Source organism: Thalia democratica, chromosome 2, assembly GCF_965202585.1.
Source record: "Thalia democratica chromosome 2, ktThaDemo2.hap1.1, whole genome shotgun sequence".
Classification (NCBI taxonomy): Eukaryota; Metazoa; Chordata; class Thaliacea; order Salpida; family Salpidae; genus Thalia; species Thalia democratica.
Window position 1 is genome coordinate 71030875 of NC_139166.1, and position 25671 is coordinate 71056545.

At 26.4% G+C, this 25671-nt stretch overlaps 2 protein-coding genes across 2 annotated transcripts; one reads left to right on the forward strand and one right to left on the reverse strand.

Annotated features, from left to right (window-relative positions):
• Positions 1-5007: 5007 nt before the first annotated feature.
• Positions 5008-14250, forward strand: LOC145829229 (TAR DNA-binding protein 43-like). Its single transcript, XM_082936970.1, has 7 exons — positions 5008-5136; positions 6630-6770; positions 7163-7371; positions 11613-11753; positions 12152-12302; positions 12803-13006; positions 13320-14250. Exons 1-7 carry the CDS (start codon positions 5031-5033, stop codon positions 13592-13594), a joined length of 1227 nt encoding a protein of 408 aa, XP_082793096.1. The 5' UTR covers positions 5008-5030; the 3' UTR covers positions 13595-14250.
• Positions 14251-21430: 7180 nt separating this feature from the next.
• On the reverse strand, positions 21431-25613 carry LOC145828909 (RNA exonuclease 4-like). Its single transcript, XM_082936654.1, has 6 exons — positions 25475-25613; positions 25050-25183; positions 24567-24721; positions 23966-24136; positions 22399-22527; positions 21431-21869 (listed from the first exon to the last, which is right to left on the reverse strand). The coding sequence occupies exons 1-6, from the start codon at positions 25611-25613 to the stop codon at positions 21764-21766; spliced, it is 834 nt and encodes a 277-aa protein (XP_082792780.1). The 3' UTR covers positions 21431-21763.
• Between the last annotated feature and the right edge of the window lie 58 nt (positions 25614-25671).

Genomic DNA, 25671 nt, shown 5'->3' on the forward strand with positions numbered 1-25671 from the left:
TAAACGTTGTTAAGTGTTTCTAAAGTTATTCTTAGAAGTTTAAAATATTCTTTGATATTTAGTTACGAGGGTTACTTTGGCTCAAATATCTTTTTTGCAATTTTATAAAAATGTCTAACTAAACTTTAGATTCAATTTTCCTAATCTTTAAAGCTAACTTGGAACTTTTTTTATTCTGAAGAAAGTTTTTTGTTTTGCTTTTCACAATAAATTTCATCTTATTGGGGTTAGACTTTAATAGTGGGGCCCTTTAGAAATTTAACGTTTTTTCAATTTTTTTTTACTTATTTTAGCTGTTTTCCAAAAACAAAATAACATTTTTTTAACTTGCTTACTTATTAAATTAAATTTATTATTACAAAAAAAAAAATTCCTTTAAATTTTTGTTAATAAGATATAATATTTTATTTTAATTTTATTGTATTAAAAATGTTCAAACTTATTATGGCTTTACTGCAAATATATAATATTTTCAAAAAAGTTTTTATTTTAAATATGCTTATTTATTTAAGTTTTATATTAAAGAAAAATTAATTTTTCCGATTTTTTCTATATATGACCTATACAAGTTTTACACAAAATCATGACATAGTTAACATTATTTAAAGGATTTCTCGCCTAAGCGCTATAAATTTATTTAAAACTTGCATAGGACATTTAATAAAAAAATCGGAAAAATTGATATTTTCTTTATTTAAAACTTAGTTAAATAGGCATTTTAAATATTAAAATAATATTTTTCAAAACTTTATACATTTGTAGTAAAGCCATGATAAATTTGAACATTTTGAATAAATAAAAATTTATTAATAAAAGTAGTTTAATTAGTTAAATTACAACAAAAAAATGTTATTTTAATATTTAAGAAAAAGTAAAAAAAAATTGAAAAAAAACGACTTTTTAAGGGGCCTAACTTTATTATAGTTTATTGAACGACAAAAGTAGTACGCTTAAAATATTTGGTTTTAGGACCTGGTGCACAAAGAACCTTTCGGTTCGGTTATTGAGGTTATTGGTTTTTGAGAAAAACAATGCAAAGAAAGTTCTTTAGAATAAATACAGTTTCAATTTAGCTTTAAAGATAACAAAAATAATTAGAATTAAAGTTTGGACATTTTTTTTAAATTTAATAAAATGCTATTCGAGCCAAAGTAGCTCTCCTTACTTAATTCTAGTACATTCGGGATTTTTTACAAGTTGTAAATGTTGAACAATATGCTCAAAAAGAAAGTTGTTATTGAAAACATCACTTCATTTCAATTGATTTAGATCCCTTTGGTTTAAGAAATTCTTTTTTCTTAGGTAAAAAAACATCAGAAGAAACTCACTCTCCCCTCTGCAACGATAAACGTTTTCTGAAGGAATGTCTATATATAAATAAACTATATATAAATGTCTAAAGACTCAAAGTGTTGACTAGAATTCTTTTTTCAGTTCTACAGCTAGTTTGTTTTATATTGGATGCAACAAACCATTGGACTAAAAATATAAGTAAACTTACTTATTTTATTATTTTAAGTAAACAGAACTGTATACAAGTTTCCCCTAAAAATATCCTGTTCCCATGGCAATTTTAACTTGAAAACTCATAAAAAAAAAAGTTCATAAAAATCATAATCTTTAGGCTTGATTTTGTAGCTCATTAAGCATCTTGTTTATACTTTGCCTTCTCATTTATTTACTATAAACTACTAATTTTAATTCAACTAACAATATTGTGCGGTCTTATAGCATAAGAGAGAGCTTTTAAAACTCCTTGATTTCTTATTACAAGATTTGAATTTAACAAGATTTTAATCCAATGGTTGACAATTGAACAAAAATAAATAATTAATCTTCCCAACATTACTATACTGAAATATAAGGGCATAAGGGGTCCACCTTGATTTTTACAAGTTGTTCTTATTTTGTAGAGTTTTATCTGAACTATCAGAAATTTTTGACAGCTTGAAAAAATTCAAAGTAATTTTTGAGTTATAAGCAATCAAAGTCGGTGACCTCAAAGGGTTCCTAATCTATGGCTCAAACTAAAAAAGCAAAAAAAGTCCATTTCACCTAAATCTATCTCTGCCTTCATTTTTTAAGCAATCTTCTTCAAATTTTTACAGACAAGGTATTATTAAATTTTAAAAAGAATGAAAGCAGAATTTAAAAAAAAAAAAAAACACCTATTTTTATTTTTTTAATCAAAAATTTTAATTTTCTAAAATTTTTAAAATTCCAACATTCAAAGTCTTTTAAATTTTAAAAGGAAAGTTTCCTGAAAGTTTGAGGTCTCTAGCTCAAAAAATGAAGAATATAGATTTTTAGTAATTTCTTAAAATCCCGAGAAAATTGACCTTAGAAAATTTGCGGTATGTATGTTTGTACCAGAAACTTTTTAAAAAAATACAATATCTCAAAATGTAAATAAGATTTCTAATTTCTATAAAAACTGGCTTGTAGTTTGTACTTCAAGCTTTCATACAAGATCCAATGTTATTTTTAATTTAAAGAAAATGTTGGACCCCCCTATGCCCTTAATCTTTATCACAAACTTTCCATTTCAGCCTAAGATTATCATAACTTTATTGATTAACTATATTAAGATGCTATAAGGGCTAGAATTCTCAAAATTTTTGTTGTAAGTTATTTTTTTTAAAACTTTTTTATTAGAAAGAACTGATCAATTTTATTCAACATATAAATATTGGTAATTCCCTAGGATGATGTTGCACCAATATCAAACTGAAAGTATATTATACTTGATGTCTTTTTTAACCATAATTAAATATGCTAAAAATAAATGTTTTAAACCTAATATGTTTAATCTTAAAAGATACTTTTTTTTAAACAAGCCTTAATAATACATAGTAAGAATTAAATTTAATTATGATAAACTAAAATATTTAATTGAATTTATTTTACAATATTGTTATCAATTTAAATTAATGTATTGATATAATTGCTTTATATTGTACAAAAATCTAAGACAGGATTCATTCAAAAACATCTTTATTAAAGCAAACAACAAATAAAATCAATTTGGCTAGCGCTTATCAATTACTTTTGTTAGCAACTAATTTTAAGAGTAAATTTTGAGTAAATAAATAGTTAGAAGTTACATCAGAAAAAACAATCAGTCACTAATTAGCATAATTCAGCAAAAATTAATTACACATTCACAATTCATAAATACATATTTAGAAACAGTTGATCAGTAATTTAACTAAGATAAGCAACACTAACAATACAAAAAATAAAACAAGCAACAAAATGGATATTTATATTGTCAAATAAAATTGAATAAATATTTACGTTTTGTTAGTTTATGATAAATAAGTTTAATTTTATTTAAGTAATTATAAAATACAATTTTTGAATTTAAATATGGTTTAAAAAGACATAGATTATAGTATATTTCCAGTTTTATATTGGTGCAACATCATCCTAGGAATTACTAAATATCCTTCAATATTAAAAAAATGTTTTATTTACAAACTTGTTTTCAAAAATTGTAACTGCTATGATAATATGTCATCAGTTTAAAACATGATCTGTTTTAAATGAAAATATAAAAGTTATTACTTTATAGTAGTATTTAAAGTTATATATCATGCCAAGATTTGTGTTAGAATCTGCTCAAATATAACCAAATGTGTTATTAGTTTTATTATTGTTTAGTTTTTTACTATTTTTTCAAATATGTAAGTGATTATTTTATATTTAGAATATAATGAATAATTTTTTGATATAAAAAATATTTTTTTTATCAATGACTAACTTAAATTAAGCTCACACAAGCTAATAATAAACCTTTTTGATATTGAGCTCCACCAGATTTGGATTTATCAGGGTTGCCAAAAGCACTTGTAATCCTGGAAAAACCTGGAATTTAAGAAATAAAAAAAATAAAAAACCTGGAAAAACTAAAAATTTAAAACAAAAGTTGCTCAACAACCTGACAATTTTAACTATTTTTACTTGTTAAGTGATGACATTTAGAATAGATATGAAAATTCTAACTTATAGATAATTTTTTTTCATGTTTTTATCCCCCCATGACCTTAAAAACTTATTCAAAGTAGCTTCAAGTATTTTTTCAATTATTTTATACTATTAGGTTACAAAAATTGAACAAAAAGCTTTAAAGACATATACAAAAAACCTTTGTCTACTCTGTATTAAGTTATTTGTTTTTTTTTTTGTAAGTTTAGGCTTCAAACTTAATTTTTTTTTGTAAATAGCTCATATTGTTATTCAATGCTTATTTTCCTATAAACTAATTCAACTAAATTAAAATTTATATAGTTTCAAACATATTTCTTTTTATTTAAATAGAGAAGATTTTCTGAAAAATGCAGTGTAGTTTAATTAAAAAAAAATAATTAGTTTTTATGTTTTTAATAAAATTAGTAGTTATAAAACTAGTGATTTTATAGGAATTTTTATAAAAATGACATATTTATATCTCATAGTTAATAAAAGTTTTATATTTCTTGTCAAAATAAGTTTTACTTAATAAATGATTTTTATATAATACCTAATACTAATTTTTCTTTAAAAATTCCCCAAGTGCCATTTATATAGTTAAACTTATTTTGTATTTGTTCGTTTCATAGATAAGGAAAATTTATGTAAGATCAACTTTAAACTAAGAATTTTCGAATATTTTGCTATTGTGATTCATAAAAGTTTTTTAATACTATGTCTTTTTTTATTTTTTGGTTCTAGTAGTAGCAAACCTGTAAACCAATTAATATATTTTATTCAAATTTATCTACCATTCTGTAAACTTTAATTATTTTTTTATTAGATGTTTTAATATTTTTTTTTTAATTTAAATAATTTTTATGCTTTTACTTTATGTCAAGTTCTATTGTCATTAAAAATAAAGTCAGCATTTAAAATGAATCGATAAATGTCAGAAAAATTAAATTCCTTGAAAAAAAACACTATTTATTGTACATTATTGTGTAGAAATTTTGTGTGTATAACAGCTATCTTATAAAAATTGACCTTTTTTTAAAGACATTTAACTAAGTTTAACAATGGATGAGGAAATTTATATCAAAGTAAGTGAAACTGAAAAGGATGAAGAACCAATTGAACTTTTGATCGAACCAGACAACACAATCCCCCTTAGTTCTATTGCAGGTTATTTTTTTTATTTAAAACTCAGTGTGCAACTTATTTCAATATTATTGTTTCAGTTATAACACTTGATTAGCAGACTGAGGTCCTAATTCAAGTTTTTATTGCAGCTAGTTTAATACAGTTTTATTTAAAAAAAAATTTGAATATGTCAATAAAATACTTAATTTTTAATCTCTATTTAATTAAGCTCTACACATATCAGTAGATTGAGCAATATTTTTTTGTTAAGACAAAATAGCTATATAAAAAAAAATATAAAAATTTTAGTGTATCTTATAATAAGTATAAGTTATATATTATAGTAAGTATCTATCTTTTAATTTTTTGTTTAAACTAGATTGTGATAATAAGGTTTTTTAAAGAAAATTAAAGCCACTCCTTTTTCGACCTGCTAACCCCTGTTTAGTCCAATAAAGCTTTAACAGGGCTGCCACAAGGTTAGGAAAAACTAAAATGAACGACAAAAGTCAGGAAAAAATAGTTTTGCTTTTCTATTTAATGCTATTTGCATTTTTAACTTAGGTTGTTTTTCCTCAATCAATATTGACTCCAGACTGTAGAGTTCGCTTTGTTTACATCATTTCAACATCTTTTTAACTGCAAAACTGTCAAAACTCTGACATAGTTCAAAACTTTAAAGTTTTGAATCTATGTAAACAAAGCAAACTCTACATCCTTGATGTATTGGAAACTCTTTACAAAAATTACAGTATCTTAAATTTATTAAAAACTGGCTTGTATTTTATACTAAAGGCTTTTTTATATAGCCAATGTTTTTTTTTTTAATTTAGACCTCATATGGCCTAAACCAATTAGTTAAAAAAAAATTCAGGTCATTATTAACAGATGAAGTTATTTAAGCATAATAAACATTGCTTAAATGTTTTTCAGTAGTTTTTATTTTTATGAAGATTTTCTTTAAAACGTTTATCTGTAAAGTTTTATTCAGTATATTTTTAAATATAAGAAATAGTAAGAAGCTTCAGTTTTACATTTCTACATTTCAAAATTCACTTGGATACCTTGATATGCTTAATTAGTTATTATAATTTAATATTGATGGTATTCAAAAATGCTTCATATAAAATTTGTTTTATAAAAACTTTGGTGGACCATTGCAACTGTTTTATATACTGATTAAAAAAAGGTAGACATTTTAAATATAGAAAGATAATAAAATGATTGTAGTAATTAAGCATGGTATAATTTTTTACACTACTCATTTTAGTTGATATCTTTGTTAACTTTTTTTTCATTGATAAAACTAATGTTTTTTAAATATTACTCAACCTTTTAAACTATATATATGTTTTTTTTTCTATAAACTTATAGTTAACAGAGAATACATGAAAAATATCTAAATGTTTATCAAGAAGTATTATCTTTAAATAAAACTTGTGTGATATTTACAATCATTGCATAACTTAGCTAGTGATAGTATAATGTTCAAAAGATTAAGATTGCACAGATTCTAACGTGTATATTTTTTGCAGCTCAATTTCCTGAAGCGTGCGGTCTCAAATACAGGTTTTCGGTGACAAACACATTGAGAGGATTGAAGTTGACAGATGGTGTTGTTCACATGCCCACCAATGTGGAAGACTGGAAAAACCAGCTTTATATTGTGACTAAAGGTAACAAAGCTTTAAACTGAGAAAACAGCTGTTTGAAATAAAAAATACAAAGTGCACCAGAATGTAAATGAAATACAATTGCAAGCAATTTCTTATTCAAAAATAGATGCAATTTTTCACTATTAAAAAAAATAAATTTAAGCGTTTGTTAACAAAGATATGAGCAAAACAAGTTCACTGGAATGTATAATAATAATGGTTAACACACTTTAACGGAGCTATGAAAATCAAGATACAACTCAAATCAAGATTAGTTTCTTGATTTTCATAGCTGCATTGAAGTGTGTTGATCCGTTGAGACACAGAAACATGTGTTGGTGTAACAAATACAGAACACTGTTTGATTCGTTATTATCATGTAAATTTTATAAATACGTATACTTCCCACGCAGCCAAGCAAGCGGAGGTGAAGCGCGAGCCGGTGGACAACAAGCGCAAGCTGGACGACGACCGGGACATGGGGGAGGTGGTCAATTCGAAGCGGCACAACACGCAGTACAACAAGACCACCGACCTGGTCGTCCTCGGCCTGCCGTGGAAGGTGGACGAGAAGGGACTGAAGGAGCATTTCAACCGGTACGGCGACCTGGCCGTCTGCATGGTTCGTTGGTTTATGTTTCACGTGAGGGGGTTTTTTGCTCAATTTCTTTCTAACTTTTAAATCTGTATTTTTTTACAAAGGCGTCTGACAAAAGTTGGGCGTCTTTTTTTTACCTCAAATTTTTTTTCACTACCTTAAGAGAGTCGAGAACTATTAGAAACTTTTATGTTTCACGTGAGGGGCGAGTACTTTTTTGCTCAATTTTTTTCAAACTTTTTATTCTTTTTAATTACCCAAATTTTTTTGGCTACCTCAAGAGAACATAGCATGGTTGAATGACATTTAATACAATGTTAATTACATAAATGAACCACCATATGAGCTTTGTTAAGAAAGTATGTGTACAAGTTGTAATGGTAAAAGTAACTGTGGTTAGTAAAAATGTTTAAGCTGATGTTTCCAAAAAACTTTGCTGGGTTTATTCATTAACATAACAATATTTAAAGAAGTGTGGTAAAAAAGATTAACAAAATGGAAAATTGTTAATAAATGTAGCTTGTAGGACTCCTGTTATGTTATTAAAAGTTTGCTTAACTGTGGGTAGTTTAACTGTTGAAGCATTTGATATACTGTAAACATGAATATGCTTAAATTTATAAGATTCTAACTGTGTATTGCTTATCATGTGTACATAAACATAACATATCAACACTGCTTTCAGGTAAATTGTCGTGTTAAGTATTCAACTACTTGATAAATTTTAGTTTTTTGATTGCTCTATGCACTTATGATTTTCTGTGCTACATTATAAAAAATGCTATTGTAAATTTCATAATGTGTTTATAATACTGTTCTGCTATTTTATTTATTTGAGTGTCACAAAACTGACTGGTTATGAAATTGCAGTCAAGTACAAAAGTAATTTATGTACATTTGTGTATAAGAGCATTTCACAGTTGTAAATGAGCAAAATGCTCAAATATTCATGAGAATTACAGGTGAAATTATATTGCTTTTGTTCTGTTTCACTGCTAGTTTATGCTCTCTTTGAATGAATATTTAATGACTGGACGTGCAAGAAAAATGGATATTTTTGTTCTGCTTATGTTATGTGACTGAAAACTGGAGCTGAACGTTTTTGGTGAGAAAAAAATAAGCACTGGATTTAGCGATGAGTTGATGAGTGGTGTTTGCTGTGTTATGATTGGCTGAAATCACTCGGGCGTATCGAGCACAGGATATACGGTTGGTTGGATTTTTAATTGTGATTGTTGTGAGAATACTTCTTTTTAGTAGCTCGTAAATCTGTTTAAATCTGTATAAAAGTTAGCAAATAAGTTAAATAGTTTTAAAGCTCAAAAGTGGTGGAAATTGTTTTTGAGTTCTATTCGACCATTATTTATTGACTTAAATATATAGTCTTTTTGGCAAGTTTTGTACTCGAACAAAAACACTTGTTGTTTTTCGGATTAAAAACTTGAAAAATAAAAACTAAACTATGACAAGTAATTTTTCCACGCAAGTTAATGTTCTCACGTTTTACTGACAAATTATGTTAGGTCAAAATACAAACGACAGTAATAAATGCTGATAACGCAAGAGATAGCGCTGTTTGCTGCCAAGAAAGTTAATAAAATATATTATTTGCGATTTCACACAGATGAATAGGGTCACGTTTACATGAAAGCAAAAAATTTCCAAACATGTTTTTATAATTTGTTTACCGTGAGTAAAAACTTCCAGTTAGTATTAAGCTGAAAATTGAGCGTTTTTTTCATTTTCAATATTAAAAAGATTTAAGTTTTAAAGCTTAACTTAACTTTCAAACTGTTTATTTTTAGCTTTTTTTATAGATTTTGCAGTAAAATAAATATTTTAGTTTACCAATCAGTTAGTAGTTAAAAAATTATAAATAATTTCCATACCCTAAAAAATTTAATTGAAATTCGCTTTTTTCAGTTTGTTTATGAGATATAAAGATTTATATTGTAAAATAAATACAAAAAGCAAAATAAAACTTAAAACATAAAATACAAATTTAATATTTAATAGTAGTTGCCCTATAACTTCATATATATATAAAATATATAAGACTAGAATACTTCATAAAATGAAAATGAATGACTGAAAAACCATAAAATCATAACATTCTTTGCAACAAAAACAAATTTGTCATCTTTAAATAAAAGTTTTGACATTTGTGTTTATGAAAAGTTTCTTTTTAATTGTGCGTTTCATTGAAGTATTAGTCATATTGGTTTTTAAACTCTAAAGAAAAAACTCAACCACAATGCAATAGTATGATTAATTACTTATTTAGATAAATTTTAAATTTAACTGTTTGTAAATAAGTAGTTAAAACTTTTATACTCATAAAAGTATTATTTATGGTAAATAAACACTCTTATATGATTTTTTTAAAGACTTTAAACTTGTTTTAAGAGAAAAAAAGTAACAACTATTTTTCACCCCTCTATGTTTTCACTTGTTTTCAGTATTTACTCTTTAAATTTTATATCTGAGCCAAATTTATAGAATAATAATTAAAAATACTTCAAAAGTCTGATTTACTTTTCACAGTACTATATTTTTAAAACTGTGTGAATAGAATCGTAATGGTAAACAATATATATGTAATTTTAATTGTTCAAATTCTGAAAATGTGTAATTTAACAATGTTTATGTATAAAAGAGACAAAAAAGAACCTTTTTTTCAGGTGGAAGTTATCTGAAATGTGCAAACGAATCCCATGGTAGAAGTTGAATATGCTTGAAGTATTTAATTATGTTTTTATTAAAACATTTCAATTTAATTTTTTTAACTAATTTTTTACTTAAAAAATAAAAATGAAAAATAGTTTTTCAGTACTAATTTTGAAATCAAATTAAAAAATCAAATCTGGATTACAAATATAAATTTAAAAAGTTTTATGAATTACTAAAATACTAATTATTAAACTAAACTTTTATGTTGATTCTGAAACTAAATGAAAGTTGTGATTAAAACTTCATTGTATAAGTTTTTACATTTTATTGAAATTGACCGCATTATGTATGAACTCGTTTAATTTTCATGGCTTCCAACTATTTTGCCTGTCACAACAAAATATTAATTGAAGTTGTCGCTGAAATAACTTGTTGTTTTTCACACATGTTAGTTAGTACATGTGATATCACTACTAAACATTTTTGTCTAGTTATTCGTGTCTACCATACTTTAAAGGAGTGTCTTTTTTGAATATTTTTAGTACTTTCAAAGAAAAAATATTTTCTTTAATAGTATTTACTAACTTGTTTTTGTTATAGTTCTTACAATTGTTAGGTTTTTTTTTGCAATTAATTTAATAGTCTTTAACGTTTGATTAAGTTGACTGAATTAGCATAACATTTTCAACATAAAATTTTATTATTTTCTTAAGAGTTTACGTATTTCTTTTGAAATATCTGCACATATTTTGATTTTTTCAAGAACTCCTAAAGGTGTTAAAATTTTCCAATTATATTAATTTAACTTCTTTGTACTACTACTTACATTTAATGTGGTTTTCACAGTTGATCAATTGGTGTACTTTTAATGCAGTTGATTTCTATTTCGTTTATTTCCTTCATATTTCGTTTGAATATCACTTTATTTAATTGTTGCTTCAAAAAATTGAACTTGATGTGTAAAAAAAATCGAAGTGCAGGTTTTAAAGTGGTTTATTCTTAGTGTTCACGATCATTTATGTTACTTAATTTTTATACTAAACTTTATCAGTTTCAATACGAATTTTAGACATTCTAAAAAGTTTGTCTTTAGATATTGAAATCTAAAAAGGGGTTGGTTAATTTATAAGCTGTTATTTGTTTTCAATTTTCATAAGAGCTTACTTGTAAAGCATTCCAATCAGTTACATGTCTAAATGCTGTGCGATTTATCAACATAACAGTAGTAACATCTTCTTATATATATAGCAATAAGAAAAAAATAAAACAATGGACATGGTGTCAGCGTTAAAACTTCAAAATAAAAACTTAATTTTGTTTAACTTTAGTTTTTCCCTCAAAAAAAAAAAGATTACAAAGTTTAACCAAAACTTACTCAAAATACACATAACGGAATAAGATTTTGCAAATATATTTTGGAAAAAATAATGTTTTCATACTTAATATTACTGTCGTACAGATAAAGTGTGACGTTAGTGACAAGCTAATCATAAAAACTTTTATTATAACTTTTTACAATACATGATTTTTGATACAGATTTTGACGGTAGTGTATTTTATTAATTAATTTTATTAATTGACTGTTTTATGTGCAGATAAAACGCGACGGGAGCGGCAAGTCTCGCGGGTTCGGCTTCATCAGGTACGAGAGATACGAGAACCAGCAGAAAGTTTTGAGGGAGAAAAACCACGTGGTTGAGGGTAGGAACTGCGAAGTGAAGATTCCGCATCAGAAAGTTTGTGTTTGTATTAATTTAATATTTGTTATAATAAATATTATAAAATCACGTTGTTGAGGGTAGAAACTGCAAAGTTAAAATTCCTCATCAGAAAGTAAAACTTAAATAATGATTTAATAGTTGAAATGACAAAATATAAAAACTCTACAAACAAGAATAAAACCTTTACAGTGCTAGTTAGTTAGTAAATGTAGTTTGAGTTTTAAAAGGTTATAATTTTGTGCATTACTAAGTACTAAGACAATTTCAGCATGAGATATAATTTAGTAAGCTGTTGTATTTTTAATTTGTTCATACCAGAAGGTTAAAAAAAAAATTCGTCCACAAACCAAAACTTGAAATCAATTTTTTTGTAACTTTTAGACCACTTTTAGAACATTAATCCAAACTTGCAGGAAGAAAGCCCGAAGATCTTCGTGTCGAGGATCACGGAGTCGATGACGAAGGAAGATCTCTCGGATCACTTCAGCAAGTTCGGAGACGTCAAGGACGTTTACATCCCCAGACCGTTCAGGAGTTTCGCATTCGTGCAGTTCTACGATGCCAGTCAGTTGGAGTTTTTTATTGACTTTTTTGAAATTAACTGTTTACAAAATTTATGTACTTTATCTCAGATAGTTTGTTTAAGTTCAACTAGTTTATTAATGTTACGTTAAAAGATGTTTACCAAACAATATAGAATTAAGTGAAGTGTATTAGAATTCTGTAAGTTTTTGATGCCCTCACAAGATTTTAAAATACTTGAATATATTAAGATTTTTCAAATTTTGTCAGTTGTAATTTTTTTATTTCTATCTAAGTTCCACATAATTTTAACAACTTTGATAGAAAAATACACAATAAACATAATAAAATTTCCTCCAAAACCAAGTTGGTAAAATCATCAATATATTTGTTTATTTTCCGCATATTGCTTCTTTCATTATTTCCTTTGGTTATCCTTAAACTATTTTTAATAGAAAATATAATTAATGTTTAAATTCACCACTCACAATTTTTTAATGTTTCCACTTGATGTTTCAATACTCACCATTATTGCGTCACAGGCGTCGCGCAGTCGCTCATAGGCGAAGAGCAAGTTTGCAAAGGAGTTTCGATCTCGATAAACTCCGCCACGCCCAAGCAATCCTCCAATCAGCAACAGGGAAACAGGTTGCCTAGCAAGAACACTTTCATGGGTAACAGGGGCGGCAACTCCCCCTTCAACAGCTCGCCCCACCCCAACAACAACTACGGGGGCCTTCTTCAAGGTTTTTATTTAATTCAAATGTATTTCTTTACTTAATTAATTGGTTATATGATAGTTATTCACAAAACTTGATTAATTATATTTGTCTGTTATTATAACTCCAATTTTTATTTGTACAAATTTAATACAATACCGAAAGAGACTCACTGTAAAGTTTAACTTTAATCATAAAGCACCAAAACTTTGATCTCAGCAAAATCTAATACTGACCAAAATAAGTATATAATAAACTATTACAAACATTTGAGTTAAAAAACAAGTAAAAAAAGCACATTTAGTTTAAAAAAATAAGACTTGTAATTATTACGTCACAGGAGCGGGCGACCTGGTCCAATCGCAACAGACCTCCTCGCTGGTGCAGATGATGGCCAACCCGGACTTTCTGGCGGCGGTGGGCACGGCCATGCTGCAGCAGAACAACCAGAACATGCACCAGAGCCTGCAGGGGCAGCGGGACAGGGACTCGAGGTACCGGGGCGGCAGGGGTCACCAGCAGGGTCCGAGGGGCAGCATGGGAGGGGATCACCACCAGGGGGGGCCGTACGACTACAGAAGGAGCCCGAGGAGCGGTAGCGGAAAATATTATTAAAAAAATATTTGAGCAAATTGATGTTTTTTTTTAATTTATAACTTTAGTAAGATCACTGGTAGTAGTATGTAACCTTTGAAAACAATAATTTGAGTAACTTTTGCAAATTTTCTAGTTTTAACATTTTATGAAAGATTTCTTAAAAAGGATAACTTGCAGTGATGTTGTTGAAGCTGTAAAATTGATAAGAAACGTTGATTTGTTTAAGCGAAACTACGATGAATATAAGAGATAGTCCAATGATTTTTTAACTTTTTTTTCATATAGTCACTTAACATAACCACACAAATGTATCATAAGGCTTTTATATAAGTTGTTACTAAAACCTGGCAAGTTTTGTCATAATTTAACCTTGTAGAATTCAACGCTTAAATACTAACCTTAGAGTTCTACCTCCGAAAAATATAAAATAAAAACTAATTGAAAACAAGCTAATTTTTAAAACCAGCGCACAAAATTATTAACTTAATTTAAGCTTACGATCGAAAAATACCTCTAGCTTTTTAAGTCCCCATGAGAAAACACATCTGCTTTTGTTAAGTCGGTAGTTTTTCACGAATATCTAAAATAATTTTCGATGTTATTTTTGTGTTTGTACATGCCTCTACTGCTGCATGTAGTTTTATTTCGTGATAAATAAATATTTGAACAACTTGTTTTTGTTATTTTTAATATATCTGTAATCGTTATAAAAAGTTAGTAAGTAAATGTGTAAAGTAGTGTTGAAAAAATTAATGATTTTTATAAGAGAAAATCGATTGATTAAATGTTAGATATGTTGCCAATACTTAGGGTTAAATTAAAGTTTTTTGAATTATAGAACTTATCTTTCACAAATTGCAGATAATTTTACTGCGATGCTTTTTTTTAATTTAAAAATCTAATTTTTCAACTAACAAAAGGCAATATTTTTAATGTATTTAAAATTACTTCAGGATTTCAATGCCTAATTTAAGGTTCTATTTCGTAATTCTTTATCAAACAAACGATTAATAATTACTTTTTCAACATCTTCAGTTCTTTGACACCAGAATCTTCATTGCTGTATTAAGTCTACTGACTTTCTTATCCTAAATATTTTACCTGTAAGCTGCTACTTCTGAGGCATTTCAAGTTCAAAATGATTGTGAAGTACACCTTATCTATTGCCATCATTCACTTCCTGGTTGTTTTATGGGATATAAACCCTTAAAAGTTTTTTAGCCAATTTCTAAATGTCTCAAAAGCTAGACCGAAATGAAAATCTACATTTTATGTATCATTGTTTTTTAGTTGTAATATACAGCAAAATGTTATATAAATCTGAATTGAATAGTGACTAATGAGAAATTGAAAGGTTGCAGATTTTTACTACCCTTTAAAGAAAGGTTTAAATTTTTTCCAAGCGCATGTTATCAGTGTTTCCACATACTCAGCTCAGTTTAAAATTTTAGAAAAGCTCAGGTATATTAATTTTTTTTTGCGAGTTTAAAATTTTTGCTTTTAAGAACATTTTTTAAGCCTCTTTCTCATTATTTTCTATTTCTAGATGTTTAAGTTTAATGTACATGTTACAGTGTTTTCCATGTATTTATTATTTTCATACTAGTGTAGTGCAAGTCAGTCTAGATTTTGGTCACTTATGTTACCTTTTTTGTTTCTTAGAGTGAACATCCTGTTTTTATTGAATTTATATAGAAAATCTAATGCATAAAAATTTATGTAGGTTCTTTTTCAGTATGTATTGTTTTGAAAGTTTAGTTGAAAACTTAAAAAAAGATGTACACTTTAATAATATGTTTAATTAAAACATTTGCACAACGTGTTTGTAAAGTTTTTCTACTTAATATAATTTGATAGTTATGAGTAAAATCAAAAGAATAAAAACAGCAACTACAATTTACCTGTGAAAAATATATTTGAAATAGTATATGGATGCATAATTTAATTATATCAACTCGTTTAGGTTGATAAACATGTGGCTTTTAATTTCTATATAGTACTTGAATAAAAATTTAAAAAAAGTTGAACATGTATTTCTGGCAGAGACTCAATCAGCAATGATGCAACGAAATAACCAATTTCGACAAGATAAAGATAGAAGGGGTACTGAAGACAGTCACCATGGTAGCAGACGCTCACAGGGGCCTAAAGAGTCGCATGACAACAACAAGTTTATATAAATTAATTACTCTAACTTTGGTTGAATTTGTTAATTGCTTTATCTAAATGATGACAACGGAAAGTAGTTTTTTTGTTTTCTTTAATTGAATTGTAATTTTTGTTTTTTATGGAGTCAAAGGAGTAACGCCAGTTTTGAATTATCTAAGCTTAAGTAGTATTTCTTATCTGTTTTCAAAGTAATTAGAGTATTGTAGTATTGTTTAAAAAAGTCCTAGTGACTTAAGATGTTACGTTTATAGCATAATTTTTTTTGTTGTTTACATAGTTACACTTAAGTTCAGTTATGAAGGGTTATTTATGAAAAATGAGTTAAACAGATTTTTAGCAAAAAAAAAAATACTATTAAGTTAGTTGAACTAGAAGTAGCAGATTTTTCTTATAGTTTGAATTTCAAAATGCTACTTTTATTTTGAACACTTTTACTAACGAAAGTGAAATTCAGCGTTTGAAGTATAAAGTCAGAACTCTACCTCAAAACATTAAGACTAAGCTTGCAACTAACTCTTATTTTTGTTGTTGAGAGACAACCTTACGCATTTACCTCCTTGAAGATTATATATGCTGAAAAGTAGTCAAATTTTTATAAACAATTTGAATAGGATTTTTATTTTTTGTTTTCATTGCCTACTTTGATAGTCGTTTTATTTTGATATTAATACAACTCATACTTGATTATAGTAAACTTGATACTCCTATGTGCTTCACATACAAATAAGATGATATATGTACCATTAATTTAAACACAAATCGTTTCACTATTATTTTATTATTGAAAACTTTTGCTTTGAGATGGTAGAACAGCATGTTTAAACAGTTATTTAAATCTTTATTTTCCAAATTAAGTATAGAACTAAAGTCAGCTGCTTTTTCAAAACTTCTTGCCAAACTACTTATAAAAGTACAGGCCGCACCTTATTTGTAACAAGTTTTTCGTAGGCTGCAAAAACTAAGAAAAGTATTTTAATAAAAACAACAATAATATCAATAATAAAACACTATTAATAAATGGTTATTAAATTAACAACAAGTTTTATTTTTTTTCACAATAAACCTTAACTTCAATTTAAAAAAAAAAGTATATCGACCAAAAAACTGTATGTAATTATAACTTTTCAAAGGACCAATATTGCCCATAAACACGACCAATAAGTTTTATAATTATACATTAAGTTAAAATTCAAGTTAAAATTTTCTCAAAACTTAGCCTTACTTGATAAATAAAACATACAGTTATCTTAAGTAGTTTTTTATTGAAATATGTCAAAAAAAAATATTTACTTTTGAATACATTCCAAGCTTATTGCTTCTATTAGTTTTAGATGTAAGTCATTACTTTACCCGTTAATAAATTTAAACCTTTTAATTATAAGGTTTATAGTAATGTTATGTTAAACATTACTTATATTTTTTATATACTTATTGAAACTACTTAGCAAAGCTTCAACTAAGAATTCTTAAAAATAACATAAGGCTTGATTTCTTAAAAAGCAACTAAAAGCACAAGTTTTAAATAAAATTAAATTCAATCACATATTTTTTTTTAAATAGGCTTGTTGCTATGTCTTGCACATTTGATTTAGATTTACAATTTTTATTTAAAACTAAAAATACTTCGTTTGTACTGATTTTATGTAACTTTTATTTAAGAAGTATAAGTATAAATATAATTGTTGTTTTTAAGATAAGTTTAGTAGAACTAAAAAGATAAAACATAAAACAGAATAATTACATATATATGAACCTTTATAAGTGTTTTTATTTAATTTTGCAAAAAGAATGTAGATATTCAGGTAATTTTGGTTTATATATTAAACTTATTTGATTAGAGAACTAAAATATGCAAGCTCAAAAGGATTCAAAAAACTTATTATAAACATTTTCTCATAAAGAAAACACATGAAATTTTTTAAGAAAAAAAAATAGAACAAGTTTAAAATTCTTAAAGAGTTTTTGTTGCCCTATTTGATCGTCATCCAGTGTGCACGATTTGCAGAACATTATTTTAATTTAACCTTAACATTGTGTCTTGTACAAACTTACAACTTTCTACTTTAATGTCTAAGTAAGAATGTTGACTTGCAGAGGATCTATTGGTTAGCTGCACTAAAATAAGATATGTTGCTATAATGAAAAAGAGGTCTCAATCATTTATGCTTTAATTTAAAAACGATGATTGTGGCTCTAAGACCTCGTTAGATTATTTATTTGTCAACATATCAGATTTAAACACTTTATCCATGTCTTAATTTGACTGTTATCGTTATGAAAGTTTCTTAAAATATTCCAACAACAAATACAATTAATCTTTTACTAAGTATAAAAATTAAAGTTTATATAACAAAATACTAGTTTGATATTAATAAAACTAACCTAAAACAAGTTTGAATTAACTATAAAAATTACATACAACGACATAAAATAAATAGCTTAAGCAGTTTTATTTAAATAAAAAGCGATTGTTAAAGTATAATTAGTTTGTTACTAAACACGACAAAAAAAGGATTTGAAAACGTTTTTTAAAAAACATTGACACAAACACACTTTAAATTTCAAATTGGTTTAATTTGTTTATGTAAATATTACTTTACGAATTAAAACTGCAAACGTTTTTCAAAATTTACATTACTCAGCACTGTAATCTGTTATAAACTTAGAAAACTTGTATTTAATATATTAATGATAATATGTGTTAATTATAATATCTTCGTATTAAGTATAAAACTAATCATCACTTTCAGCGTGGCTAAAGTTAAACTAGTACCAAAAGTATGTTTAGAATTTTTTGTTTTTGTGTTTATATTTTTCAACGTTTCTACTACACAAATATTTATAATGTCATTGATAGTCTAAAGTTAAAAACAAAAATTTTGTCACAGTTTTAAAATACTCATGGAAACGTGTAAAAATTAAAGCGAATCTTGTCTAAGATATGTAAGGACACCAATTTATTATTGCTTTAAGGAAATGTTTTAACTTTAAAACATATCAGCAAATTTACTCTCTGCTGAATTTTATTTCGACTGTCAGTTTTCTTACTCGACTCTATTTTTACTTTTTAAATAAACTTTTTTGCGTAAAGTGTACAAGTTGCTTATTTTATAATATCTAAAAGAAAATCGTTGTCTTTTTATGTAAAAAAACAAGAATTACTAAACTTATTATGTTTAAGTTTAAATATATTGGCAGATTGAATGGTTGACAAAAGTACAACTGTTAACACCATTTTAAAGTTTAAAACAAGTATTAAACCTAACTTGGTTTATACTTTTTTAAACATAAAGTTTTTATTGGTCTCTTCATATGTATTTAGCTTATTAGTACTGTAAAAAGTAAATAAATTTTATATAAGTCAATAATAACTTCAATAGTCAGCTAATAACTAAAACAAAAGTTTTAAATTTTTATATAAACATTGTAAAATGTACATCAATTAATTTCTTTTCAAAAGTAGTCTATTAAAAGTTACCAATCATTTACATTTGCATTGATCAGTAAAACTTATTTACATATATTTGTATTATTTTAAAGTACAGTTTATTTTGTATACAAAAGTAGTATTTTTAACAGGAGTTTTTCCGTGGTATCTTGGTTTTAGGTATTTCTATATATAACTATTATTACCTGATTGCGAATACTTTTATTAGTATGAACCAAATTGGGGTCAAATTATGTATTCATCTATATTTTTAATAACTAACGGCCCAACAAAACCACATTATTTTAAATTCTTTATACTTTCAATAAAATACTGCAATGCTTGAATTTTTATGTAGAAATATGCTAACCAAAAAGAGCACTTTTTAACAATCTACTAGAATATTATCTAACATACAGACCAAAAAAAAAAAAGAGTTCAAAACCTCGTTAAAGACCTTAAAGCACAAAAACTTTAAGCTTTAAAATTACTAAAAAAAATATAAACGAAGTCTTTTTTATAGTAAAAATCTACTTTTAAGTATAGTTTATCCAGCATTTTAAGCTGTTGTTCATCGACCATATTTTTTACTAAGTAGAATAAAATAAATTGAATACTCGAGTACTTGACTTCTGTCAATGTAAAATACAAACAACATTATAATTCTATAACCTAAATTGATTTTGTTAATACAAACAATTTACGTTTTAGAGTAAGATTAACTTTCTAAAACAACACTTAATTTAATATTGTAGTCTTCAAAATATGATAACTGTGTTACTTGTTTAAGCATATTTTTAAAGTATTTTTATCTTATTACTATCAAAAATTTCTATTAAAGTTTATAAGTTACTTATTGTTAGAAATAACGTTAAACTTTTCTTTTACTTCAAAAAGTGTTTTTTTTTTGAGCTTTAGACTTTTTTATAAGTCTTTTTTACTTTGTTGCTGGTTTAAAATGTCAACATGTCACATTTGCCCGTCGAACTAAGAATTATCTCACCCCTGACTTAAACAGGATTAAAAAATATTTAAAAGCTTGAAACAGTTAAAAAATATTTTACTTTTATTTAAATAGACCTGTAATGAAATAAAACATTTCTCTTAAACTATAGATAGTGTTGAGCTTATTTATATAGAATACTTTTCTAAAACTTTTACTAAATATATAATTCTTAGCTTTCTTTTATCAACAAGGGTTTTTTAAGTAAAAAGAAAATAATTTTTTACTCAATCTATAAAATAACACTTAAGCAATTTTTAAAATGTAGCTACAAAAGATAGATGAAGCAATAAGCAAACTTAAATTAATTAATGTTGTCTATTAAAGCTTACAAAATCTGCACTTTTTTGTTGGTTTGAATTAATTATTCTTTTAGTTTTTTCCCTTTATAACTTTGATTTAAAAAAAAGTGTAATTTTGAAAGAATCAAGATGTTAACAAAAATAAATCGCTCCTTATGTGTCCAGAAAACTATATACATAATGTTTTTTTCAAATTTTTATCTTCCACTTGACTTCAGTTTATAATTTTTAATTTTAACTATTATAATAGGTGACGTTGTAACTTTTGGTTTAAAAAACAAATTTTGTTTTGTAAAACATTTGTAACAATCCAAAATTTCAATGTCCTAAGCTAAATTTAGGAGCAATTGCTTTACGCAAAAAACATAGAGAGTAAGGAAAGAACAAACTCGTAATTTTGGCAGTAAGTGTTAAATATCTTGAGCTCAGTAAAAGAATGATATTAGTCAGAGAAAAACAATTGCAGATAGTAAAAAAAAGAATAGCTTTATAGGACTGTGTTATTTGAACACTGAAATGAAAAACTACTCAAAATATAAAACTGTTATGAGCTTAAAAATGATCTATTTTAAGAGTTCTTAAAGTAATGTGTACATTTTAACAATTTATACACATTGAATTTTTCAATGACTAAATTTTTAAACTCATTTTTGTTATAATTATGTTGAATAAACCGTTTAAAAATTAGTTAACTGAGAAACTAAGATTAAATATTTAATTTCACTGTTATTAAATTCCTAGCTTTATAAGCATTTTATCTAAACATGACAAACAAAATAATTACACATTGACTTTTAAATTCTTAGTATTTTTCTTTTATAAAGATAATATTTAATAATAAAACTTGAACTAATTTTGAGTTGTTTAAGAAAATAATTTTAAAATTTAAATATACGTTATCTATAACAAATACCTTTATAAGTATAATTTTGACTTGTTTTAAAACATTAATATTTGGTTTTTGTTTTTATTAAAAATGAAAAATTCATATCGAAGAAACGACACAAAACGATTCAGAAACAATAAAAATACAATTAAAACTTTTTCAATTAGTAGATGACTATTTTCAAAGTTTAAAAGCAAGTGTAGAGTAAAAACTTCTATTTTTAAAACATTTTATAAAGTTGTGGAACCTTAAACCAAAATTAATTAGTGTGTTTAAATAAAAATTAAAACTTTTTTCCAAACATTTGTAAAAACTATCTAACTAAAAAGCTTATTTTTCTAAAACACATTTTTTCCACCTAAAATTTCCTATAACATTTTTCTAAGGCATACATATTTAATTATTTTTTAAGCTGCCCAATTTGCTTCTTTTTCTTTTTATTAACTTTTTTCAGTCTTGGTGGAACCAAAAGTTTTTCCCATTCTTGCTTGTGCATCATATACAACCTGAAAAAAAATTGTTAAAAAATGCTTTTGCTGGCCGTGTATACTTACTAAATACTTCACAATCCCTTTAGTTCATATTTTAAAACATTTAAATTGGCTCACATAAACTTTGTGGATTAATGCTTAACATCCGGAGTTAAAAAAAACTGCAACAAATTTAAGCAAACTTATATTAATTACTTAAGACCACTTATTTAGTTTTTGATGCATAGCAAAAACTTAATGAGTAAATGAGTAGAGCAGTGTATTCTTATTTTCAACTGTACTTAGCTTTTACACACATTTTGTCAAGGTTTGTAGAAATTTAGTTTATTGATTAAAAGTTTTATTCAAACTATCATAAATAAAAAGTATCGGTATGAATCCAATAGAAAATTCTTTACAACTGCTACTTTATTTATCAAGGCTTGTAATACATTATGACGTCATAACAACACTTAGTAGTGGCTTGAGCCTCCTAGACGGTGGAATCATAAATACAATTGTATATTAGTTGTAAGATGTAAATGAACTATGACGTCACACTTACTTCATGGTAGCTTGCGCGTCCTTGACAGAAGAATGTTCACCTTTCTGGGGGTTGACGTTCAGCAGCTTCTTGCACAATATTCTCAACGCGGGTCTCCTGCCACCGCACAATTCCTTGAATTTCTTGTATCTGTTTGAATTACAGTTAAATAAATAAATTAATTTAAAAAAATATTATAGCTTTTATGACAAATTAGTACTTATTTCGACTATCAAAGCTAAATTGAACTCCTTGAATTTCTTGTATCTGTGTAAAGTATATTTAAAATAATTACATAATTAAAAAAAAATGTTTCAGTTTTTACGATAAACTTACATGAACTAGGTGCTTATTTCGGCTGTCTTCAAAAAAGCTGAAATGTTTTAAACGAGTGCTAAAGTATTTATAGCATTCTATTTTTAAAACAATTTAGTTTTCTTTGATCTCCTTTTCACAAGGTGTAATCGTAAAAATCACAAAACTTATTTTACACAGAATCTCTCAAAAAAAAATCGAACAAAACCGAAACTCACGTTTGTTATCTATTTTACCAAGCGTATTTACTAACACCAAAATTTAATAAATTTTGCTAAAACCACCAAATCCATTTTTACTTATAATAAAAATCAAAACTCACTTGGAGGTGCCCCTGATGTGGTTAACTTGTAACACATGTTTTTGAATTATTTTACAAAACTTATAAAATTTCTAGATTTTTTTGGGTAGGTGTCAGAAAAGCGCAGCGTCACTTTAGCACGGGGTGACATTTTAGCACGGAATGTCACTTTAGCACGGAGTGACATTTTTGCACGTAAAAATTTTAAATTGTTTAAAATGTTTATTTAAACAATGTTTAACTATCTAAAATAATTAACTTAACAAACAAACAATGGTGAAAATTAGTTTTAACACTTTTAAAAATATCATTCAATAAAAATTATAAATAATTTTTTTACTATGGGCTTAAAATGAAATAAGAAAGTTTTTAATCTTTATATTTCTCACTTTTTATTTAAACCTTACGCTTAAAGTTTAGTCTTATTAGAATTATTTAAAGCATTTTAAAAATTTTAATAATCTTGTAGCTTGTATTTATTGCTAACTTTATCAAAATTCTTTCAAGTCGAAAACTTTAAAGTAAAAGTATCAAAATATTTTTATCTAAAATTAAATAGTAAAACAACTTAATAAAGTTTTTACATTAAATTTTTTCTTAGTTTTAGGTAAAACTTAAACTTGTAACTCATTTAAAGCTTGTTAAATTTTAGTTTACATGTTGCATAGTTCGTTTTTAGATTTTTTAAACAATACAGTACTTGATGTGATTTAAGCAAAGAAAAAAAAAATGCAAAGTAAATTCAGTGCTAAAATGACACTCTGTGCTAAAATGTCACTCTGTGCTAAAGTGTCACTCCGTGCTAAAATGTCACTCCGTACTAAAGTGTCACTCCGTGCTAAAGTGTCACTCCATGCTAAAGTGTCACCCATGCTTTTCTGACCCGTTTCCATTTTTCTAGCATTACGATTTATCTACACATCCAAACTAATTTCACAGAAGAATTCCCCTAAAACAAAACAAGAAACTGACGTGGAGGTGTCCCTAGTGTTGACTTTGGGATGAGAGAGGAAGAGGACGTTTAGATCGTTGGAGAGGGCGTGTCCCACCAGAACCCTGCCGTTCATCAGCTCCGACACCTCCTTCTGCACCACCTCGAACGTCTTCGCGTCCGGGCTTTCCAGGTCCTCCTTGCGCACTCCGCTGTTTGTGAATATATATGGTTACAAAGTGATGTCATTAGGAAGCTAGTAAAACTACTTATACATATTGGGTGTTAAACACAGGTATTAAAATAACATTTTTTTAGATTTTTTTTTAAATAAAATCAAATCTTCCTTGCGGACTCTGCTGTTTGAAGTTGAAACATTCAATAGAAATACATTAGTACTTTAAAATAAGAGAATCTAAAAACAAACTGAAACACAATTAGTTTTCAAACAAAATGAAGAGTTTTAAACTGTATAAAGTAGATGAATAGCTGTAAACAAATAAAAAATGCTTCTACTTATATATACCTTAAATGGAGATTTGATACGCTAGGCAAAGAACTTATATTTATCAAACTTTATTGTTTTTTCTTTTATTTGTATTAAAAAAACTTTTTAAGGTAAACACATCAACGATTTTGTACCTGACCCATGTCCTGTAATCGGTGACTTCTTCCCTGCTTTTAACAAAAGTGTCGTACACGCAGTGTCCATTAGAATTTACTATGGAGCATCTCGCAAGCACTGATTTCTTACCTCCTTCCCCCACACCCACCATCTCACAATCCATCGCTATGTACTGTGAAAATGGTTACATATGAAATGTACTGTAGAGTGTTATGTTTGAAATATGTGAATGAGTTAATATATGATATAGGAGAATTAATTTAAGAGAAAGTTATGCAACCGAGTTATTGTACACTAATTAAAAAATTGTTATAAATAAAGTATTAGACATGAATATATGATTGATATATTAAAATAAAATCTAACAAACTATTTCTTTATTAAACTTTATATACATATTTAAGTGATTTATTTTTGTATATGTAGTCTGTTTTAATTGTAGCAACATTTTTATAAACAAAAAATAGTGTGAAAAGCTTGCTGTGTCTAACAAAACAAACCTTAGTGAGACCAGCATATGATTTTCCTTTGACTAATTTTTCTTCCATTGTTTGAGCTTCCATTTGAGATTCGGTTAATATTGGATCGTTATCCACATCGAACACTACTCCCATCACTTTTTTCTGCTCCTTACCTGGTAATAACTTACCGATCAGCATCAAATACAAGTAAGGAAATACATCATCTAACATAAAATATATTTAATTTCGTTTGAAAATTATTTGCTGAACAAAATTAAATCTAGTACAAGAACTTTGTTGATGAAATTACTAAACAATTTTAAATATTGTTAATGTCCAACTGATTTTGCAACAACTAAAAATGTAAATGGCTAATTCAACAACATTTAAATACTATATTAAGCTTAACAAGTTCTCTTATTTTAGATTTGAGCTTAAGATTTTACAACTTTAGACTTTCCAACCTTCATTAACAACTTTAGATTTTTTCGATTTGATTTTCTTCTCATCTGATTTTTTATCTTGGTCGAGTATCGCCTTCAAAGCTTTCCAGTTAGCATCAAGAGTGTGGGTCTTTGCCGACTTGTTTTTCTTTACCTTCATTTTATTTGTTATAAAATCTGCACAAAACACAATTATAAGGCATGTCTGAATCAGAGGG